This window comes from Scomber japonicus, chromosome 1, assembly GCF_027409825.1.
Source record: "Scomber japonicus isolate fScoJap1 chromosome 1, fScoJap1.pri, whole genome shotgun sequence".
NCBI lineage: Eukaryota > Metazoa > Chordata > Actinopteri > Scombriformes > Scombridae > Scomber > Scomber japonicus.
Window position 1 is genome coordinate 10,602,760 of NC_070578.1, and position 20,752 is coordinate 10,623,511.

General features: G+C 40.2%; 3 protein-coding genes across 3 annotated transcripts in view; all 3 read left to right on the forward strand.

Moving 5' to 3' along the window:
- Positions 1-151: 151 nt before the first annotated feature.
- LOC128356287 (cytochrome c oxidase subunit 5A, mitochondrial-like) lies at positions 152-3,235 on the forward strand. The gene is made up of 5 exons (XM_053316785.1): positions 152-307; positions 1,590-1,706; positions 2,166-2,287; positions 2,694-2,816; positions 3,110-3,235. Exons 1-4 carry the CDS (start codon positions 235-237, stop codon positions 2,805-2,807), a joined length of 426 nt encoding a protein of 141 aa, XP_053172760.1. The 5' UTR covers positions 152-234; the 3' UTR covers positions 2,808-2,816; positions 3,110-3,235.
- A 1,131-nt stretch (positions 3,236-4,366) lies between these two features.
- On the forward strand, positions 4,367-11,021 carry fam219b (family with sequence similarity 219 member B). The gene is made up of 6 exons (XM_053316764.1): positions 4,367-4,557; positions 5,033-5,141; positions 7,708-7,801; positions 7,888-7,965; positions 8,303-8,354; positions 8,504-11,021. Exons 1-6 carry the CDS (start codon positions 4,480-4,482, stop codon positions 8,651-8,653), a joined length of 561 nt encoding a protein of 186 aa, XP_053172739.1. The 5' UTR covers positions 4,367-4,479; the 3' UTR covers positions 8,654-11,021.
- Positions 11,022-13,143: 2,122 nt separating this feature from the next.
- Positions 13,144-20,752, forward strand: part of LOC128356233 (AT-rich interactive domain-containing protein 3B-like) — a 48,416-nt gene continuing 40,807 nt past the window's right edge. Inside the window, exons 1-2 of the mRNA XM_053316719.1 lie at positions 13,144-13,219; positions 14,730-15,359. Coding sequence (XP_053172694.1) covers positions 13,184-13,219; positions 14,730-15,359 — 666 coding nt within the window. The 5' untranslated portion in view covers positions 13,144-13,183. The remainder of the gene's footprint in view (positions 13,220-14,729; positions 15,360-20,752) is intronic.

Sequence of the window (20,752 nt, forward strand, 5' to 3'; positions counted from 1 at the left end):
AAGTAAAGTACACTGTATGAAATACATATTTAAACAATGTTCATGAGAGGATTATATTTCTGATATAAATACATTTACAGAGTGAGTAGTGGGGTCAAATAGACCAATCAGCGGCTTGGACGTAGAGCCGTCACGTATTTCCGTCCGTCACGTGACCCTCGTACCCCTCATCCCGTCAACCCGGTCATTCTGTCTTTTTAGTACTCAGGTCAGTGTACCCATCACTGCGGTACGATGTTCCGTGCTGTGTTCCGACTGACGGCCACAGGAGCCCGGAGTCTGGCTCGGTCGCGGCCCTGCTACTCAGGTAGGACCGTGTGCCTCAGTCCCGCCGGGACATGAAGCGGCTTCAGTAATGAAAGTAACAGAACAGCCTGCACGACTTAGCTTAGCTTCCTCTGTGTGTACGTGAGAGCTAACGTAGGGTGACATTGAAATATTTTTATGAGTGGTTATCCTTGTGAGCTCGACCCGAATATTTTTTAGTATTGACAACTTTCATAGAGTACTTAGAATGAAGCGGCGCGAAATGAATTTTAATTAAAAAAGTGTCGACCTTGTAGTGACCCCCCTCGGGTGGTTCAAGAGCGTCAGTGAGCGCAGTTTATACGCAATTTAATGTCTAACACGTACAACAATAGACTGTCTATAAATATTTATGTACTGTCAATGATACTATAGTGTATGTATATAAATATGTATTTAAACTGTAGACGTGTTTGTGGACGTTTTGGAAACGCTGGTGTGTGTGTGTTGTTACTATCCCAAAATGAACTCTCATGGACCTTCCAACAGGTCATCTTGCCCTAGCTCGCTTTAACTATATGGCTATCTATGCAGACTACTAAACGGATAGTAAGTTGTAATCTATTCATTATGCATTACAAGAAATTGTATAAATTAAATATGTAATGTAATATAAAAATCCACATAAGATGTGCTTATGTCTATGTTATGAGTTGGAAATAAACTTGAAAGCTGTATAGATAAAAAAGTTATTTTGTTAGTTCTAATGTTAGAGATCCCAGGGTTTATATTTTGTGTGGGTTTTTATTATTTTTTTATTTAATGCACAGCCGAAGTTGCAAGACTAACCAGCCAGTGTGTTTTAAGAGACTGAAACCAACCTCATTTTACAAGTCAGGTCTATAGCTGTGTATTGTATTCAGTACAGTGTCTATGTTGATGTTGGGATGTACAGACCATCAACATTAACCACTTTGATGAATGTAGCTGTTATTTTTGTAGTTGTTATCAGATAAAATATTTGTAGAAATAATGATTTTAATCAGAAAAAACTGCCATACCCCGTACCAGATTGTCTCTGTTAAACTCTGGCTTGCTCACTGACAGTCATATTGTGTAAACTTAAGAACATAATGTGTAAAACAAGATGCACAGGGATTTTGAATACATTGGATGCTTTGTTTAGCAGCTTAATCGTTACGCGCGATATGAGGTTATCACAATCAAGTTCTTGTACTGCTGCTTGTGTTAAGACAACATGTAATATTTGTTAATGGAAAAATGATTTTTGTAGATAAAATGGTCATATTTCTCAGGTTACATGTCTACTTCCTGTTTTTCAGCTCCGTTGGCCTCCAGATGTTACTCCCATGCCAAGGTGGAGACAGATGAGGAGTTTGATGCCCGCTGGGTCACGTACTTCAGCAAGCCTGACCTTGATGCCTGGGAGCTGAGGAAAGGTGACTTTCTTTTGACAGTTCATGGTTATCACATTCTGATAAAGTGACTTCCTCCCTTTATTGTTTCCTGGTTGTATTATTGTTAAAATTCCAGTTTTGTTTAATTTTCAAATCATTATGAAAACATTTAGTTTCAAATTAGCACGCCAACATGTATTTTTGAAATAAATGTACTCAAATTATGAACATATAATGATAAATCAATTATGTGTAACAGAATGAATCAGCATCTATTTTTGATAACTAATTTATTTAAAATTTCCAAACCAAAATGCCAAATATTCTGTGGTTAATCCAATACTACGGCTCTACTATGGATACTATGGATTCAAAGGTTCATCAAATGTGGCTTTTTCTCAGTTATTGGTTGCAGTTGCTCCTCTCATTATTGCTGTTTTGTTTTGTGAAATCATGTGTGATTGTTTTTCTTTCTTTTTTTCTATGAATTTTAACCTAAAGGCATGAACACCTTGATTGGGTACGATTTGGTTCCTGAGCCAAAGATCCTAGATTCGGCACTGAGGGCTTGCCGAAGACTAAATGACATGGCCAGCGCTATTCGCATCCTCGAGGCCGTGAAGGTGAGTGCCTTCATCATAGTTTTGTGCAGATGTGCCAAACATGGCTGAGCATCGTTTCAGTGAGGAGCTGTGACGTCTGATATGCATAGAACTTGATTGACAACCACTTAATTTACCAAAGCAATGAGTTAGTGACAAATCAACAACTTCATTAACAGAGAAATAAAGCAGAAATAAAAGATAAAGGTAGCTTGAAAAGTAGAGTACAACTTCACATTGCATTTATTGTTTCCCCCATTATTTCATTATATTCATACTAAGTAAATTACACACTATTATATAATAAAAAGTGATTGAAGAGAAAACGGATACCTTATGTTGTTAAATCCTAGAGAAACCGATTTGTTTCTTAATTGGCTGTTGCCAAGTATGCATGTTTTTTGTTGACATTTGTTTTGTTTTGCAGGACAAAGCAGGACCCTACAAAGATATCTACCCCTACCTGATTCAGGAGCTGACACCCACCCTGGCAGAACTCGGCATCTCAACTCCAGAAGAGCTGGGCATTGACAGGGTATAGACCACTGAGGTGAGACCCGTCATGTTATAGTACTACAGGTTACTAGTGGAAGGTGGTCTGTCTGTAGCAAGGTTGTTACAGGCATCAGGCATCAGTGCTGCCTGTAAACCTGTATGTGCACACAGGACTACTCTATGAACAGGCATTAAAACAGATAATATGTACTTGTTATTTGATGGTAAAAATAAATCACACATATGCAGCATTCACCTGACTACATATACTGCAGCACTGTTAACTAGAACATGGATTATTGCTTATCAATTGCTTGCAGCTGAAAATATCATTTGTTCTACCCTCAGGTCATTTGCTGTAAAAAGGGATGAGCTCTACCTATTCTTTCCTGTCAAGAATGTCTATATTGTTGATTCAACCTGTCCTGTTATGTACAAAATGGTGGACCTAATAAAGAAAATCAATAACAAGAATGTGAGTTTTTTTTCTTCTGGTAAATCATTGAATAGTATTAAATCTTTTTTTTTTTTTTAAATCACAAAGTGAAGTTGTTTTTGACGAGGGGAAAACAGTTCAGTAACTATTATGTTCATGCAAACAAGGTTAAAAACTGTATGCAAATCACAATCAATTTAGCTCCAGTTCAGAGGATGGAAAAACCTGAAAAATGTAAACTGGTTGATCTGCATACTTTGGTTGTAGTCCTCACTTAATCCTTTTTAAAAATGCAACTTTAAAAAAAAGTTTAAGTAGACAATGTCTGGTGTTCAGAACAATTGCATTTGGAAGTGTAAGGTCACAAACCAGCAGTGACTAATGAAGCCAGTAAGTGTTCAAGCAAAATACTGAATCTCTATCAGGGCTGCTGTTTTTCCACTGATCCTGACCTTTGACCCAGTGGTGGTAGACAGGTCAGGAGAGGATTAACCTCGACCTCATTAGAGTATGCTGACAACTTTTGAGCTGTATCTGTCTTGAGCAAATCAGGATTTCTTTACACTGAGCTCTTCTCAGCCACCAGAGGTCGACAGAAGGCTGGACACCTTTTAGCTGGGTTGTGCATTGTGCTGTTACACAGATTGGTTCTCTGCTAGTGAATATTGTAAGCAACTGACTCATGCAGTAATGTTACACCTGACTAGTGATGTATCTTCAGTATGTTTTAGAAATACAAACATGACCAACTCCACACTGGAAAATGTGAGTCAAGAGACCATGTTGAAGTGTTTAATTATTGTCACTATTTGCAACTATTTATTAAAATATAAAAAATCATGTTATATAATAATCTTATTTTTGTGTATCCCCATCTATTGATTGAACATAGGCTAGTTTACTTTTTGCTTAACTCCTTTTTGGGCCTACAGATGTGATGAAGTGGTTAAGAGCGTGGTTAAAAAAAATAAAAATAAAAAATGAATTAAGTGATAATAAAATGAGAAAGTGGAATTGCAAAAAAAAAAAGGTTCTGTGTGAATTATCCATAATTATCTGACTTGTGTGACACGCTAACAGCGTGTCATGTGACTGCAGGCGTTCACTGTGGAATTTTGACCGGAAGTAGCACAAAAAAAAAACTGTCACTGATAGCATTAGCATAGCTAGCGAACAGAAGTGCCTACCTCCTCCTCCCGGAGAGAACAACAAAGTCCCTCTGCGGCGGGGCACCTATCATCATGGCCGTGTTGTGGAGTAATTTGTGACAACTGACGCCAAGATGATGAACGACATCATAGAGGAGCCGGAGAAAGACACTCTGCTGGAGGCTCAGCCGGAGCCACAACAAGTTTTGACGGTAATGTCAGCAAAGCTAACCCGGCTAACGCTAGCTTCCACTTCAATGCTGTCTGGCAGGCTAGCTGACTAGCCTAGCCTGTGATTTTGACAGTTGTGTAGATAAGACATACTCAACAAATGGTTGTCCAGAGGGTCAGCTCTCTGAATTAAGACATTGTAATGTTAGTATACTAACTTTGTCTGTAAATTATATGATTAACAGGCCTAAAAACCACGCCAAAATCGATTATCTCTTCCTTTAAGCCGATTGGACTGCTTGGAAATTCACCCCCCCCCCCCCCCCCCCTTCCAAGTTGTAAACAGAAACTAACTTGATTCATGAAGGTGTGATTGGGACACATTGGAGTTTGTTTACAGTCTTATAAAGACACTCCTAAAACTCAATTGTATAGTCATTTATCACATTAGGGTTTTTACCTGGCTACTATAACTGAATATAAGATGCTGATTCTCCTTCATCTCTGACACCTCAGGGGCCCAGCAGCGGCACAAGGCCTAAGACCACTGATGGAGGCATCAGGCCGGTTGAGAAAAGAGGACCTTACATCATGTCCAGAGCTCCAGCCATCCACCTCAAACTACGTAAGTGTTACTTGGACTCACCACATTGTGTTTATGAGTTCAGCTGCTGCTACAGTAGAAAATGTTGAATTTGCGGACAGCAAAGCCTGAGTCTTAAGACATGAATGAGCTCAGTAGCCCGCAGATTGTAGAAAACAGTATATATAGAAAACCTTTCATAATAATGTGTACTGTCACACATCCACGGCATTTTAAGTGGATGAGATCTGCATTGCATTACTGACACTGCTGACTCTGATTCCACTATTCATCTACAAAGCAGATTTTGTGTAGCCACGTATTCCTGCAAAATGCCAGTCAAGTGTCATAGACTGGGAGGATTTCCACGTAGAGAAGAGGTGATGCTGGGTGTTGCACATGAGAAATCACTGTTCTGTGAATATGTCATGTGAGGCTGGAAAACAAATTCCATAAGACACATGACATATTTCACAGACTGTTTTGTCTCTGTCAGCAATAAGCCAATATGTTGTCATTCAGGAAATGAAAAGTTTTACCCAGTGTGTGGTATGAAACTGGAAATTAGGCATGGGCCGGTATGGGATTCTGGCGGTATGATAACCATAAGCAAAAATATCACGGTTTCACGGTATGGTGGTATTGCGAGTCCAGCTCTAAAATGTTCCTAAAAGGCAGAAAAATAAAGACAGACATGTTAATTTAACCTGAATCTGTAATGAGGGTGTGAGGGGTCGTTCTACTCTACGCTGCAGCTGTACCACCTGAGGGATTTCCGACCTTTCCACTTCCTGTCTTTGACCAGACTTTAAACAGCTCATACCTTTAGGAACGGTATGACAGAAAATTTGTCGGTTTCGGATATCGTGACTTTTTCAAATCGCGATATACCTTGAACACGGTTATCATCCCATGCCTACTGGAAATGTCTTCCTATTTCCTCCAGAGAGCTGTTCCAACCTGTTAAAATGTCTAGTTTGAGTAATATGATAGAACAACTGTGCCTATGTTGCTGTAGGTGTGCATATATGAGGTATAAGTCCTGTTTTTAGCTTGTGAAATAAGCTGCTGTAACAACAGGCTTATTGATTGGTGTGTTGGACCATAAGAGGAGAACAACATTAATGTGAGTCAAGGCGTGTTTATTTTCAGTTTTTCCATCATTGTTTACACATGTTTTCTGAATCTTTGGCTCAATTTCTCAAAACACAGAATGCAAAACACTACACATATTTAGCAAAAGCAAACACTGCATACATAATACACTGTTTTATTACTTTCCAAAATGTATTTTGCATCAATTTGACACACATGCTGTCATATAAGATAGATCTTTCTACTAACCAACAACACACTGCTGTGCTCAACACAAAACACTACCATAAATGACTTATCAGTAGGTTTATGTCTTTTGCATTTTCAGTGTAAAAGATTATTACAGTAATGTGTATCTAGTCAAATATGTAGAGAAATACAAATGCAATACAGTGACAAAAACATGTATTTATTTCCAGAATTCAGTGTTTTGGAACATTTGTGTTTTGTATGTAACACTGCACATACCCAGTATGAGAGAATCAGGGAAAACATTCAATAAGACAAAGAGTTCTCTCTGTTTTAAAAAAGAAAAAGACAAGAAAAGAAAGCAGATTTGGTTGTGCTGTTATATATATATATATATACGGCCCAATGTAGACAAACACCTGCTGAATGTTATTGACTGTTGTGTGTCTGCAGTGATGTGATTCAGTATTTCTCGTAGTCTAACGCTATTGTTTGCCCCCCTCATTCTCCTTTTCTTCTCCTTGACCTCTAGCTTTTGCTTCACCGCTGACCTCCACCTGTGGCCTTTTCATAGTGCTATGCTCTGATTTCTAAGTAAAACATTAAGCAACACCTGTGAGGAGCAGGTTGCAGGTTTTTCCCAACTGGTAAATAAAGCTTGCATTGTGATTGGCGTTGCTTTCCAACTGAACCTGAGAGAGTTTAACTTTGAATGTTGCACCTAATGTAGAGAATAGTGTGTAGTGTTTTTCAAAAAGTCTGATATAGAATTGAAAACTGAGTCAAAGGCATAAATTGTGCTTGCAGTTTTCATGTTCCAATTTTAGTGTGTAAATGTACACACTAAATATACTGTAATATGGATGTACAGTTGAGGTCTGTTTGTGTGTGTTTAAAAAAAACAGAATATTTTAAAATAACAAAACAATAACAAAATATATTGCTTAAAAATATACACATAGCTCAGGTAGTATTTAGGTTGCATGTCTCATTGTCTCTCAGCAGAGGGACAACTTGAGTTTCATTCTAGACCATTGGAAGAGTACCTTTGCAGTACTTTGTTATTATGAATAGTTGCTTGCCTGAAGTTGCTTTGAAATGGCCCCAAGTCAGATTCCTTACTTGTGTAAAGCTATTATGAGCTTTCTCAGATCCATACTGAGATGTTTGGACTTCCTTATTATGTTTTTTTGTGGCTCATTCTGATGTGTGCACTCACATATGCCCTATTTAAGGCCCTCAACAAATGTATAAAAGAAATCCAACTTTGAACTTCAGCACTAAGCTCAAACACATCTTCTTCTTCTTCTCTGACTACTTGTAGAGAAACACAGGGAAATGGCGAGGAAAGCGCTGAAGAAGAAAGCCCTCTCACCAGGACCTCCGGTGATGCATCAGCCCAGACAAGGAGCCAAGAGGTAAGGAGAGGTGGCACGGCGAGGAAAGAGTGATGACCATACGCTTGTTCAGGGTGATTTGATCAGTTTCTTTTCCCTCCATTTAGAACGATCAAGTTCAACAAGGGCTACGCTGCTTTGAGTCAACATGCGGAGGATACTTTGGTAGCACTGGAGTCAGACAGGTAAGTTTACACCAGGTACACAGGTTATAGAGATGTAGATAAACTGAAAAAACTACAAACAAACCTGAGTTAAGAAGGGGAGCAGTACATTGTTCTCTATGTATTCATCTTTTCTTGTATAAGGAATGAAGTGCATTTAACTTGTTTTTTAAGAATATACAAAATGCACTTTTAATGTAGACATCTCTTTTATGTATTTACGATAAAACTCCACAGTGAACTATTAAGTAACAATTTAGGTATTTTCACACAGCCCTAGTTTCTGTGCACACAATTTTTGTAGACACTTAAAGGGTCAAATCAGAATGACAGAACTTGTCCTACTTGTTCTTTGCAGTGATGAAGAGATTGATTTTGAGCAGTATTCCTCAGGATACTCTTCAGCTGAGGTGAGTTCCCCCCCGGCAGATTCTTCACATGCTATCAGAATCTCAGTTCCTGTGTGTGTGTGTGTGTGTGTGTGTGTGTGTGTGTGTGTGTGTGTGTGTGTGTGTGTGTTGTTGTTGTTGTTAATGAGGTCTCTGTGTTTGTCCTCCAGGTCCATCCTGATCTAAGCAGGCAGCTGCTTCAGGACGGCTACCGTCTGGACGAGATCCCAGATGACGAGGACCTGGATCTGATTCCGCCCAAAGCCCTGGGCTCCTCAGTGTGCTGCTGCTCCGAGGGTCCGTCCTGCTCCATGCAGTGATGTCAATGCCGTGACTCGAATGTGACACTTACAAAGGCTCGGCTCCAGTTCCGTTCCAGTAACGTCACTGGTTCTGAGGCCTTCTTTCTAACCAAGCTCCACTGCTGCTTCCAGCTCTGAAGCCAAATCCCTGCCTATGCAGGACCATGTGCACCGAGATCACCTCGACCCACATGAAAGCACGGATGGACGAGAGAACAAGCCTTATCCACTGTGACCCCAAAGCTTGACCTATTTTTTTATTATTATTTTCTTTTTATAGGATTACACAAAATGCTAACTATGCCAGCGCTCTACATAGAGTGGCAGAGTAATTCATCATGTGGGTTATTTCGTCTTAACCCAGTGAAGAGCTAGTTACTGTCTCATCCTCTCTGGTCAACAAGTTTGCAGCCCTCTATATGAGGTAAAGGGACATGCACTACCTGTCTACATGTGTGGTGTATCATGTTTTAATGTCCATGCCCATCGGTGAATCTGCATTTCCCAATTCTTAACTTACTGCTAAATGAAATAATGACACCTGACTCAACCATTGACATTCCTTGACTACTGTTACATTAACTAGCTGTTTTATTTTTTACTTGTATCTGTCCTCGAAAAATAACTTTCGCGTTTTATTCCGAAATGAGATGGCCACCGCTTGGGGAAAATGTGACACCATATAGAATACTTTTTTTTAAATGAAGCACAGCACTGAAATGAAATAGGATGTGTAGTGTCTGAGTGAAACCATGTCATGTTTTTATGGCTTATGTGTGTTCTTGTTCAGCAAGTCTTACTATCTCAAAAACCTGAAATTAAGTGCAGAAGGTAAGCCCAGGCCCCAATGATCTTCTATTGGTACCTATTTTTTTTGCGCTGTATCTGAGAAGATAAAGAATTGATTACATTTTACAAGTTACACTGCTACATACCACAAAGTATGCATTCATTCAGTTGGCCTTGGAGAGAAGAGCGTATGACAAATTTGTCCTGGAAAGATAGAAATCCAGTGTTTGAAAGAGCCACAAGTACCAAATGATCCACTACTGTGAACAACACAAAATACAAGCAAATGAGTTACTGAAGTGCTTTGGTGGATAAACCAAAGACAATTTATTTGATTGGAAATTATTTTCATTCCAGAAACAAATATCTGCAATGTGGGGGGGACAAAGGAATTTTATAGGAATAAGAGCAAAATATATTATGGATTTCCATATAACTCATCTTTTCATTGTAATACATATTCTTATGTAGGTAGATTATGTATTTGTTGATCATTTAAATGATTTTAAACAATTGATGCATTTTACATTTTTTTGCACAGACAGGAAAATATCTGGAATGAAGGGATTTCTTCTTTTTTAAAAAACACTAAACTTTTTTATTAGGTACACCTGCCTACAACCGGTACAGTCTAATAGCCCTACGGTGATATCATACCCTTTTATATGTATGTTTAGATTTTGACTCAGAAGGTGTTAATTGGAGGCTTCAGTTTGTGGTGCTGTTGAACACAATTCAACTGCACCACAAACTACAGACTCCTAAATAACAGTAAGACTTCTATAAACATAGTATTTATTGCAGGGCTGCTCTATTAGACTGCATTACTTTTAGTTAGGTTTACCTAATAAACTGGCATCAGAGTGTTTTTTTTTTTTGTCTTTTTTTGACCAAGATGTGATATGCAGTATTTTGGATATGTCGTCCAGGATTTGAAATCACACTCACTAGATTTACATTTGAGTTAGATTCTTTTATTTATTTATTTATTCGTTGGGGACACTAAAAATAGTTTAAAAAAAAAATTAAAAAGCAGTTTTTTTAAAGAAGGATTTCTAGCCTCGAGGTGTCTGACTGTTGTTACTTACTGGGCTTTTGAGATATAAAGTCATATTTACATTCATCAGTTTAAACTAAGTGTATTCTGTTCTGTTTGTGTTATTATGTGTCATTGTTTCTCATACAATAGACACTGTGCTTAAAAATGTCAATTCAAAATCTATAAAAAACAAATGTACACTACACAAAATGTGTCTGGTCACTTATGTTACAGTATGGGTCATATTTTACTATTAAATGTTGATGTTTATTTTGAACTGCGTTAACAGAAATAGTTGAGTATGAGAGTAGGTGACCGTGATCACTTTCTCAGGAGATTTTGTTTGTGAGTGTGCAATTAGAATATTTTGCCCTTCACGTAACATTAAAACAAAGTGGGGATGAATGTGTGGCTGCTGTTATACTTACCTGCACACTACACTGTTATGTTTCATGCTGTGTTGGTTGTTATGAGGTGAAACCATCAGTCATATAAATGAATGGTATAGCATCAAGAAGTTCAAGACTGGAAAGAGACGGGAAACATTTTGTGTTTAAAAAAAAAAAATGCAGGAGTCCTTATTCATACTCAATTAAGTTGGGATTAACTCATTGTCAAATTCACAAAGTTGGATTTTGTGAAAAACCTGAAAGTTGAAAATGTTATGTTAGGATTTACAACATGAGTAATGTACACTATTTTTTCCCAGCACTCCACGGTGGTCATGTGGGTGGTATAGGAGTAAAAGATTGAATCACTTGATACAAGTGTGAGCTAAATGCTTTAGATGTAAGAGAGTTGGGTGGTTTTAAAGTGCATTGACCCCAGCCGTGGCTCTGCACGATGTTCTGATGTACATAAATATTGCACTTAACACCAGTGGTCGGTAGCAAGTACACTTGACTCACCTGTACTATGCAACAATTGGGACAATCTGCTTGTTATACAACATTGTGACATAGTGTTATTAAGTGCAAAATGCAATAGCTTATATTGTTATTTTATGATGGTAGACACTAATCTTTTTTATTTAATTGTAACGTTTATTGGTTTACATTATTAAATAAAGCTCAGTTATCTATACTGTCATGTGTGTGGCTGTTATTATAATTGGTGAAAGTCAGAATTTCTTGTAATGCCTGTGTATTGAGGCACTTGCTAATTAAGCTTTTCCATTATGGGATAAAAAGCTACATTAACCACTATGAACATGGTAGTTGTTATACCACAAGGGGGCAGCATGGAGCTATGCTGCTTTTTTTGATCCAACTACTAAGGAAGGAAGGTATTTCATCTTATGCACCTTTAAATGTGTTTTTAAAGTATTTAATGGGAACGTTACATCACATTATCGTCTAATTATGTAGCATGTAGAAAAAAAAAAGATTTGATTCAGTAAATGTGGAAAAAACATTGAAATATTGGTGAAAATATACATTTCCAACCCATACAATTTGACTTTTTAAAATGATATATTTTCATTTAAAAGCACCCATAAATATATTTGACAGAAAGAAATCTGTGAAACACATTACATACTTTTGCTGTGTTTTTCAATTTAGACCATTTGATGCAGTTGTAATATCCATACAGCTACTTTAGTGTGCAGAAGCCAACCTACGTTTAGTTATTTAGCCTTCCAACTGCTAAATTACAAAGAAATAAACCCATATGAAGAAAATAAATGACAGGTTAGACAGTTTAAAATCCCCTTCCACTCAAAAATATGTTTATTCCTCATCCTACAGTTGGATGTTTGAGCTTCACTGTGCAGAATGATGTATGCACAGAGTTTGACACTAGAAGGCTGTTTTCACATTCATCTGCTGAAAGTAGAAAGTTCCTCTTTGCTCTCTGAAAATCTGATTTTAAGGGATGATTTGTGACATTTGTGGAATCCAGTCCTGGTCCAATATTCAACGCACACACAAGTGTGATATGGAAACTTAAAGCCTCCAGAGCACAAATACTGAGAATTGACTTCACAGTGATGTAGGATACAACTTGTGTCCAATAGTTAGTGCTGAAATGAATATTTGCATATTCATACATCCTGGAATTTTTAATGAGGGAGAAGGAGTAGCTGTAATTTTAAGGATTTTAACAAGATAATTTAACTTTCTTTGGTGGAAAAATCGTATCAGGCACAAATGCGTATTCAATGTTGAGTATTTTATAGTATACATCTTAAAACAGGTTTGAAGGGAATCTTTAATGAGTGTCATGAAACTGAAAAGGCAGTGTGACTTGTTGCTGTCGCTGGGCGGGCCTAATGCTGCTGTGCGCCATGTGGGGGGTGTCAATTGAAGGGGAGGAAAAAAAAAAGACGACTGAAGGGAGTTACCTCAGCGCTCTCCGAGATATGAGATCGGGCCATTTCCCAATCCATCGCCCTCTCGATTAAAGAAGAAAATCAGGAAAATCAGTGGCGAAACAACGAAGGAAACATAGCCACATTTTGTTTGGAGAGGTCGCCCAGAAGAGAGCACACACACATACACACACACACATACATACATACACACTATACACACTATACACACATAGCGCCTTTCTGCGAGGCGGATCAGTCGGAGTCTCCGGTGCGTGCACAGGATTTCTGCGTGCGCGCGCGTGTGAGGGGTGCACGCGCGCGTGAGTGTATGTGTGTGTGTTTACAAGTGTTTGAACGAGTGCCAGAAACGAGGGAAGAAAAGGAGGATAAAGCCAAGGAAGGAGGGATGGTGGACAACTCAGGCAGCAGTAAGGCACAAATGGTGAGTCGTCGTCTTGCTCGGTGTCGCTCTTTTTTTTTTTTTTTTTTTTACAATTTTCTAAGCAGTTAACGAGCGAAAAAGCCTCCGGAGAGCCGCAGTTTGACCGCTCTGTGTTGTACGGAGCAGAGCTGGCTTCATTTAACATTAACAAGGAGGAAAAGTAGGAAAACCTTCCAGAGCTCATTCCACCGTATGGTAGGCTAGTTTTTATTTAATTTCCAGCCTCACAGAAATACTGTAGCACTCATTTAGACGAATACATGCCGCTACTGTGCTAGTTGTAGCCTGTTTGTGCGCTCGGTAAACGTTACGTGGATGTGGTTGTTAGCAGCTAACTGTGGAAAAGGTGAACATTTTCTGACACTTTGGCTAATTCTTTCACTCAGGTGGTTTGTTTGCCTTATTATGATGGCGACGCTAATTTTCCTCCTTTTTTTTCAAGCTGAAGTGACGACTAAAGGCTATTTGTGAGCAATTTTTTTGTATCTGCCTCACGACTTATTTAACTAGTTTGAACACTTGAATGACTTTTTAGTGTCCTCAGTAAAACGCAGTCCTTTGGGCGTCAGATTGCTACCTTGCTTTGAAAAAGGCGTTCAAACGTGAAACAGGATTTAGTATGAGGGGTGACTATGAGCATTTCCTATTTTTTCCTTGTATCAGGCTAGCAAATATTGATTTATTTTGTGCTTGCCATGTGTACCATGTAGCTGTGTCAATATGCGAGGACGTAAACGCTAAAATAAATATTTTTGAGGGGCCAGGCTACTTGATAATGAACCAGGTTACATTAGTTACATTATTACTATTTAGCTACTTCATTCTTTCTGCTTTAACACAGGCTCAGATTTGTTTTTAGATGTAAAGACTGAGTCTAAGCCACAAGGGACTTTACATATTTTTTTCTGATTTATGTGTTTATTGCACTCCTGTCTTGTGGTATTCGTTTCTTGTTTGCACTAGCGTCTTGTTTTACAGTTTACATTATTTGTTTTTGCACCACAGTCTTCATAACTTGCACTATCATGTCATGCACATACTTGTTAAGTTTATTTTTTTTATGTTTTTATGTTGTGTGTTTTGTCTTGCACGGTCTACCTGTTTAACTGTTGCACCATAGGCTGCTGGGAAACAGTATTTCATCCTACATGTATACTTTTATATAGTTGGCTTGACAATAAAGAGAGGCAGAGTACGTGAATGTACTTTATATTTAAGTCTGTGGTAAATAGGACTTTCCAACTTTTGACTCTGTGGCACTCAGCTAAGGTCCTCTGGTTCATACATTGACCAAAGTGAATGAGTGCAAGGAGTTTCATCTTAGTCTTAGTTTTTTTTTCTACATAAATCTGATGGAAATGGTGTGTGTGTGTGTGTGTGTGTGTGTGTGTGTGTGTGTGTGTGTGTGTGTGTGTACGGTTGTGTGTGTGTGCGTGAGTTTATGTTTCAATCACATATCTCATGTCAGTATATTGTAGGTGATCCATGACTCTTTTTCTTCTTCCCACAGCCCAGCATGTCTCAAGAGCCTGGTGTGGCCTTTCCTCAGAGCACCTCTTCAGGAGGGATGAAGCTGGAGGCAGTGATGGAGCAGCTCCAGCGCCAGCAGCAGGCCCGACTGGAAATGGAGCGCAAGGAGAGGAAGCTGCGAGAGGCCCACATCATGTATGCTCAGCAGGTTGCTGCTCAGCAGGCCATCCTGGCGGCTGCCCGGGCCTCTGGAGCGAGCTTCATGGGTAAAGGCCTGGCAGGAATCCCCGGTGGCGGGTTGCCTCCCCGGGTGTCCAATCAGAGCAGTGTGGACTCGGAAAGAGAGGATGACGAGGACAGAGGTCGGGATTCTGGGGACAATGATGACGACAATGAGATGATGGAGGGGGACGAGGGCAGTGATGACGAGGAGGGAAGTGCCAGCGGTCTGGAGTTTCTCCGCAAGCAGACCCTTGCTTTACAGCAGAGCGCCTCGCGGATCCCGGCCCGTCCTTTTAGCAGTTACTCTGCGTCGGCCCCCCAGAGGTCTGCATCACCACCTATCAGAGTGAAGCAGGAACCTGACGAGGGTCTGTCTCCTGCAGGGCCTCACTCTGCTACCTCTCCTAACGGACAGGCCGACTGGGGCTTTGATGATCACTTCAGACAGGTCAGTGCCCTACTTTGGCAACCTGCCAATACTCTCTTCTTGTTATTACATCATTTCCTGTCTTGCTCTTTTCCTATTGCTGTCCTGTCAGATACATCTCTTCACATTTATCTTTTCCACCCCCAGTTTTATTTTAACTGGTTGCATTTTTCCTTAAATGTCATGAGTCAACAAAGCGCTGCGTAATAAAAACACAGCTTTTCAGTGTGACATAAAGAAGTAGAGCCTTTCACTCTTCACCCCTCTCCCATTGAGCTGTCTGTTTAATTTCTCAGCACGGCCCCCTGCTGTGAGCAACTGCTTAATCTTAACTGTGGCACAAACCTCTGCAGCGATAGCTCTGTGAGACACTTAAAATCTCAGTGGAGGGTTGACCGCCGATTGGCTTTTGTGGCTAAAAATCCTCCTAAGTGAGTGCTGGCAAAAGGCCAGGCTGAGGTGCAATGTGTTCACGCTCAATAGTTCTCTCCCCCTGCGCTCACATTCTGCGTGTGTGTGTGTGTCTCTCTCTCTCCCTCTCATTCGCTTTCCCTCTTGGCGCTTTGCTCAGGCTCTGGTTTGGCTCTGATCCAGGTAGCGGAGTCAGGCAGGGCAGGGCTGCTGCTGCGAGGCTGTGGGTGGTTGGCCGGGTCAGCACGAGGATTTTTGGGTGGGTGGGAAGTTTTGAATGTAGTACACAGTAGCAGCCCGTTACACCTCCCACCCCATGAGTTTCGGCTGTGTGCCAAGTGCACTTTCCCTTCAAGGTAAATATTGCCTCAGCACAATGTTACAGAACGCTGGAATGCCAACTGGGAAGTGAGCCGAGCTACATGTGGTTTAGCATCATAGCTCAGGACATAGCAGGTTAAGGAGAGCTCAGCAGCCTGTGGGTGATATAAAAAGCCTTAGTTGCACAACAGTAGGCAGTGTCAGAGGACATATCTGAGCTTGATCAGTGGGCTGAGGGTGCCGGACTATCATATGTCTGGCTTTTATTACTATCTATTTAAAGACAAATGTCTCTGAATGGTGCTTCCCTTGACCACATTTCCTAATTTAGCTTTGGAGCATGGACATTTGGTAGTGAAACACAGAAGACCCGCAGTACTACGCTGAGGGAGGGCAGTAGTATAGAGGCAGGAGGAGAGCAGTGGGAGTTGTTTTTATTATTATAGCTCTTTAACAAGAGCGTCTACACTCTCAGGGATCTACTGGAAACGATTAAAAACATCTACAGCACAAGGTCACCGTATGAAATGGGTTTTCTCTGCATTGTTCATCTGCTTTTTTTTCCAGAGGAGTCAGAGAGAGCTGTGCAGTGTTATTCTGTAAGGTGGCCAGGCTTTGTGTGTGAGCGTTGTCAGAACAGAAGATCAGAGCAGCAAAGTTGTAGCTGACCAGTACCCTATCTGTGGCCTGGTGTCTTTTATTAGGAGAGGCGGGCTGAGCCTGGGGGGTTGTGGGGGGCGGAGGCATTATGGGATGAGAATTGGTCTGGCCTTTTTTTGTTTCCTCTCTTTTATCTTTCCTGTCATTATGTCAGCTCTGCAGTATTTAATGACGGCTCATCTCTTCAGGCAGTTTCAGGTTGCACTGCTGTAGGGGCGGGGGGGACAGTGAGTGGAGGCAGGGGAACTGTTTTTTTGTTTTTTTTTCTTTCTTTCTTTTTTTTTTTATTTGATGTCATTGTCTTCGAGAGGCCAGAGACAAGCCTGGCAGATGCCGCAAATACCGACCCCCTTTAATAATGGTAGGGGGGTGCACATTTATTATGGTCTAAAAGCAGTGACAGAGAGGGGAGATTGGGATGACATAGTTTAAAAGAGATGCACAGAAGAACATTTACATTGACATTTACATTTCACGTAGTCAGTCACACTGGGTGGAGGTGACATAGACACTGTCAGCAGATTGCTTTTAAAGAGCTCCTGATTTTTTCACAAGGAGCTTACAGAGAAACAATATAATGTAAGATTTGGAGTAAATGGCCCTAAGCCCTTAAAGTTAGTGTATATTCCTTTAGTAACAATGTAATGTTAACATGTATGTCATTGTCCTCATGTAGCAGCAGCAACATTTGACTGACAGCCGTTCGATTAGTCCGTCTTGAAGTCCTGTACTCCTCCAGTGTTTTGAGTGTACACCAGCGGTAAGGGCCAACACAGGTCAGGTGGGGGATGACAGACACGGGGAGCCTGTGTTTTTTGTGTCAATGATGTATGCAACGGTGACCTCAGACCCGTCCTAAACAGCAGAGTAAATAATTGTCAAACAAGGCGACTGACAAAGGCGTCGCATGGAGAGAGAGGGTTGGGGCGGGCAGCCGGCCAGCCTCAGCACTTTGGCCTCCGCCGCAGTGGGACAGAGGCTGCGTGACCCCTGTAATCCACCACCCCACCCCTCTTGCTCACACACACACACACACACACGTCCATAGACCCATCCAGTCCTTGCGATAATCCCTGTGTGATTGATAGAGTTTTAATCATGCCCGCAGAACACAGATTGTGTCTTATGTGCCACTGTGTTGGCGGTGACATTGTTTCACTCAGATTGGCCGAATGTTCGAACTGTTTGTGTGCGTGTGTGTGTGTTTGTCAGAGATATGGTACAGGTGGTGTGTGGATGCAGTGGGTTTTGCTCTACATATGTTTTTATGTTAACATGCAGTTTGTTTCTGTGTGACTCTGCTTTATGATGATTGACACAAAATGGAGGCAGAGCATGTGCTGATTTGCATTGCTGTCATGACAAAGCTACCAGACACAGAAACTGACCTCAGGACATCTCTGACAATTTGGCATCATGTTTTTACTTACTTACTTGAGTAGTGAAGATTCTGTTATGTTATCCCATATTTCAATAAAAACAACACAATATAGTTCGTTGTCACATAAATCAGCAACTGACACAAAAAGAAGCTTCACCAATAATGGAGCGTAAAATTAACTGTGATAGGCCGTACTATTACCTGATTAGATTTGTAGTTTGTCATCTGAGTCAAATCAGATTGTGATTGTGATGTGGAGATGCTGGCAAATGAAAAGTAAATCAGTGCAACAGCAGCAGAGTGCATCTTAGGTGAGGGATACATCTAAAAAAAGGAAAAGTTGATTCCAGACCAGACTACAGTGGTCCAGATCTCCCTGAAGTAACCGGACCTCTGTTACTGCTAAGCCCTGCCATCATTTGCCACCTTTGAGCTGTGCTTGCGCTACTCAGGCACCGAAGCCTGTCTGTTGAGCCAGCGCTGTTGCATAATTTAGCTGTCGCCCCAGCAACACATCAGCCAGGAAGTGGGGAGCTGCACGGCTGCAGCGCAGAGATCGATAAGAATTGTGTGTGAGCTTTTAGAGGTAGGAATGTTTGGCCTCGTTCATTTATGATAAATGAGAAGGGCAATGTATTTATCAGATGGATTCAAGCGCTCATTTTGGCAAGCGGAATGTGGAACAAATGTTAGCCCTACTGCTTCAGTCCAGCGCGGCAGTGTTTTTGGGAAAGCTGCTGGATGTGTGACAAACATACTACAGTATCATCATGGCTCTGTGTCATGTTGCTGTGGGAGCTAGAAGGGTATCACTGCCTGTTGTGCATGCTGTATATGCCAACCTGACATGGATTCTGCTCTCTGAAATTCTATGATGGTGTCTCAACATGCCACAACAACTGTCAATGGGTTTTAAATGGCGTAATAAGGCTTATTCTGTTTACTGGACTTCCTGTTATTGCTGATGTAATAAGGCTGGAATTACAGTCGTGACTCCTGTTTGTACAAAGCGCCTACAAGGAGAAGCCTCTCAGATGAGAAATAATGATGAAGACTGAAGTCTGTTGAAACATTTTTCAGGTGTTTGTTCAAAACAAAAAAGTGTGACAGTAATATGTGACACCTGTGTTGTCTTTACTGTTGAGCTACACAGAGAATAGAAAGCCTCAAACCTGACTGTTCACTTCCACTGTGAACACAAATTGCTTTCCATCCACCTGTTTTTATACATTTTTCATTTTACAGAAACTTGTTTGTTTGTTGCACAAACTACATTTGTGCAACAAACATTTTACATTTTGACCTGCTGTAATCAAATGAGAGGAATGACCTGAAAGAGATATGTCATTTTAATTTACCCTACTGATAAATATTTTTCAGTTGAATATATTAATGCTCTTTTTCATTTCTCTCCTTAATGCCTTTCTGTGAATGTGGATTTATAGTTCCTCACTTGGGTCTTTGTCATGTGGATGACTTCATGACTACAAAATTATATTACCAATGGCATTTGTGATGAATAAGCTGGACACAAAATGGTTAATCTAATTTCCAAATTTCCCCCTTGAGCTACAACACTGATCCTGACAGATTAGGCTGGGTGACTGGGTTAAGGTGTCCAATTTTAGCTATAATTCAAAGTCGCAAGGGTGACATTTCCCTTTAGCTGACCCACCAGTTTTTCTCTATTCTTTTTTTTTTTTTTGTGGTCATACACATGTTCAGCACATTCAAAGAGAGCAGCTTCACAAACAATATGACTAAAACAAGCACAATGAAAACATTGTGTTGCTTATATTTAAAATTATTCAGGTTTGTGCCTCAAGCATTATTTTTGATATAAATAAATTTGTTTTAAAACAAATTTCCTGTTAAATTGGATCTTGAAGGTTCACTATGTAAAATGTGGCCATAATTTTAGTTTTAAACATTCAAAATGATTCACAAAATTCACAAAATGAAGAATGTGAAGACGTTATGTCAAAGACATCTATGTATTGTGCTGCAGAGATATCTTTTGGACGTTAGCATTCTAACCAGCTAGCCCCAGTCGGTCCTGTCTGGTAAAACCATTTTGTATCTCAAGGACCATAGTGAGTCACTGTAGTCTTCAGTTTGGCCTCAGTCTAACATGAGAGGAAGAAGAAATAGCGCCGCCATGGCTGCAATAGGCAAGATTTTGAGGCAGGCTGATTTTCACTGTAGGACTGTTAATATGTCACTCTGTTAAGTTTTAATATTTTTTCAGGTGAAAAAGTAATCCTTTAGCTCAGTGAGTGAAAATTCTATGAGATTGTTGGTGGTTTCTGCTAATTTGCTGCCCCGTATTTGTTCCGTGCAGGTGGCCAAATTTGACATAACACTTATTTTTTGCTAGTGAAGTATTTTGAAAAGAGAGAGGTGAGGTTTGGCATTTCTACATTCATGTATACGGTGTGCTGCTTTGGGATTTTTGCAGTTTATATTCAGTTTCTGTGATTTAGTGCTGTGTGAACCTTGCTTTGCCTCATCAACGGGATGAAGGCAAGCAGGCTTTTAGCTCGGGTTTGCCTTTTTAATGGCGTCTTTCTGATGGATGTTGCTCCATGCTTAATGTAGTCTGATTGTTATGGCTGAATTTGTGTCAGGATGGAGACAAATA

Coding starts and splice junctions, on each gene's coding strand:
- LOC128356287 (XM_053316785.1), top strand. CDS start 235: ATGTTCCGTGCTGTGTTCCGACTGACGGCCACAGGAGCCCGGAGTCTG. Junction 308..1,589: donor GTCGCGGCCCTGCTACTCAG/GTAGGACCGTGT, acceptor CCTGTTTTTCAG/CTCCGTTGGCCTCCAGATGT. Junction 2,288..2,693: donor GCATCCTCGAGGCCGTGAAG/GTGAGTGCCTTC, acceptor TTTGTTTTGCAG/GACAAAGCAGGACCCTACAA.
- fam219b (XM_053316764.1), top strand. CDS start 4,480: ATGATGAACGACATCATAGAGGAGCCGGAGAAAGACACTCTGCTGGAG. Junction 4,558..5,032: donor AGCCACAACAAGTTTTGACG/GTAATGTCAGCA, acceptor CTGACACCTCAG/GGGCCCAGCAGCGGCACAAG. Junction 5,142..7,707: donor AGCCATCCACCTCAAACTAC/GTAAGTGTTACT, acceptor GACTACTTGTAG/AGAAACACAGGGAAATGGCG.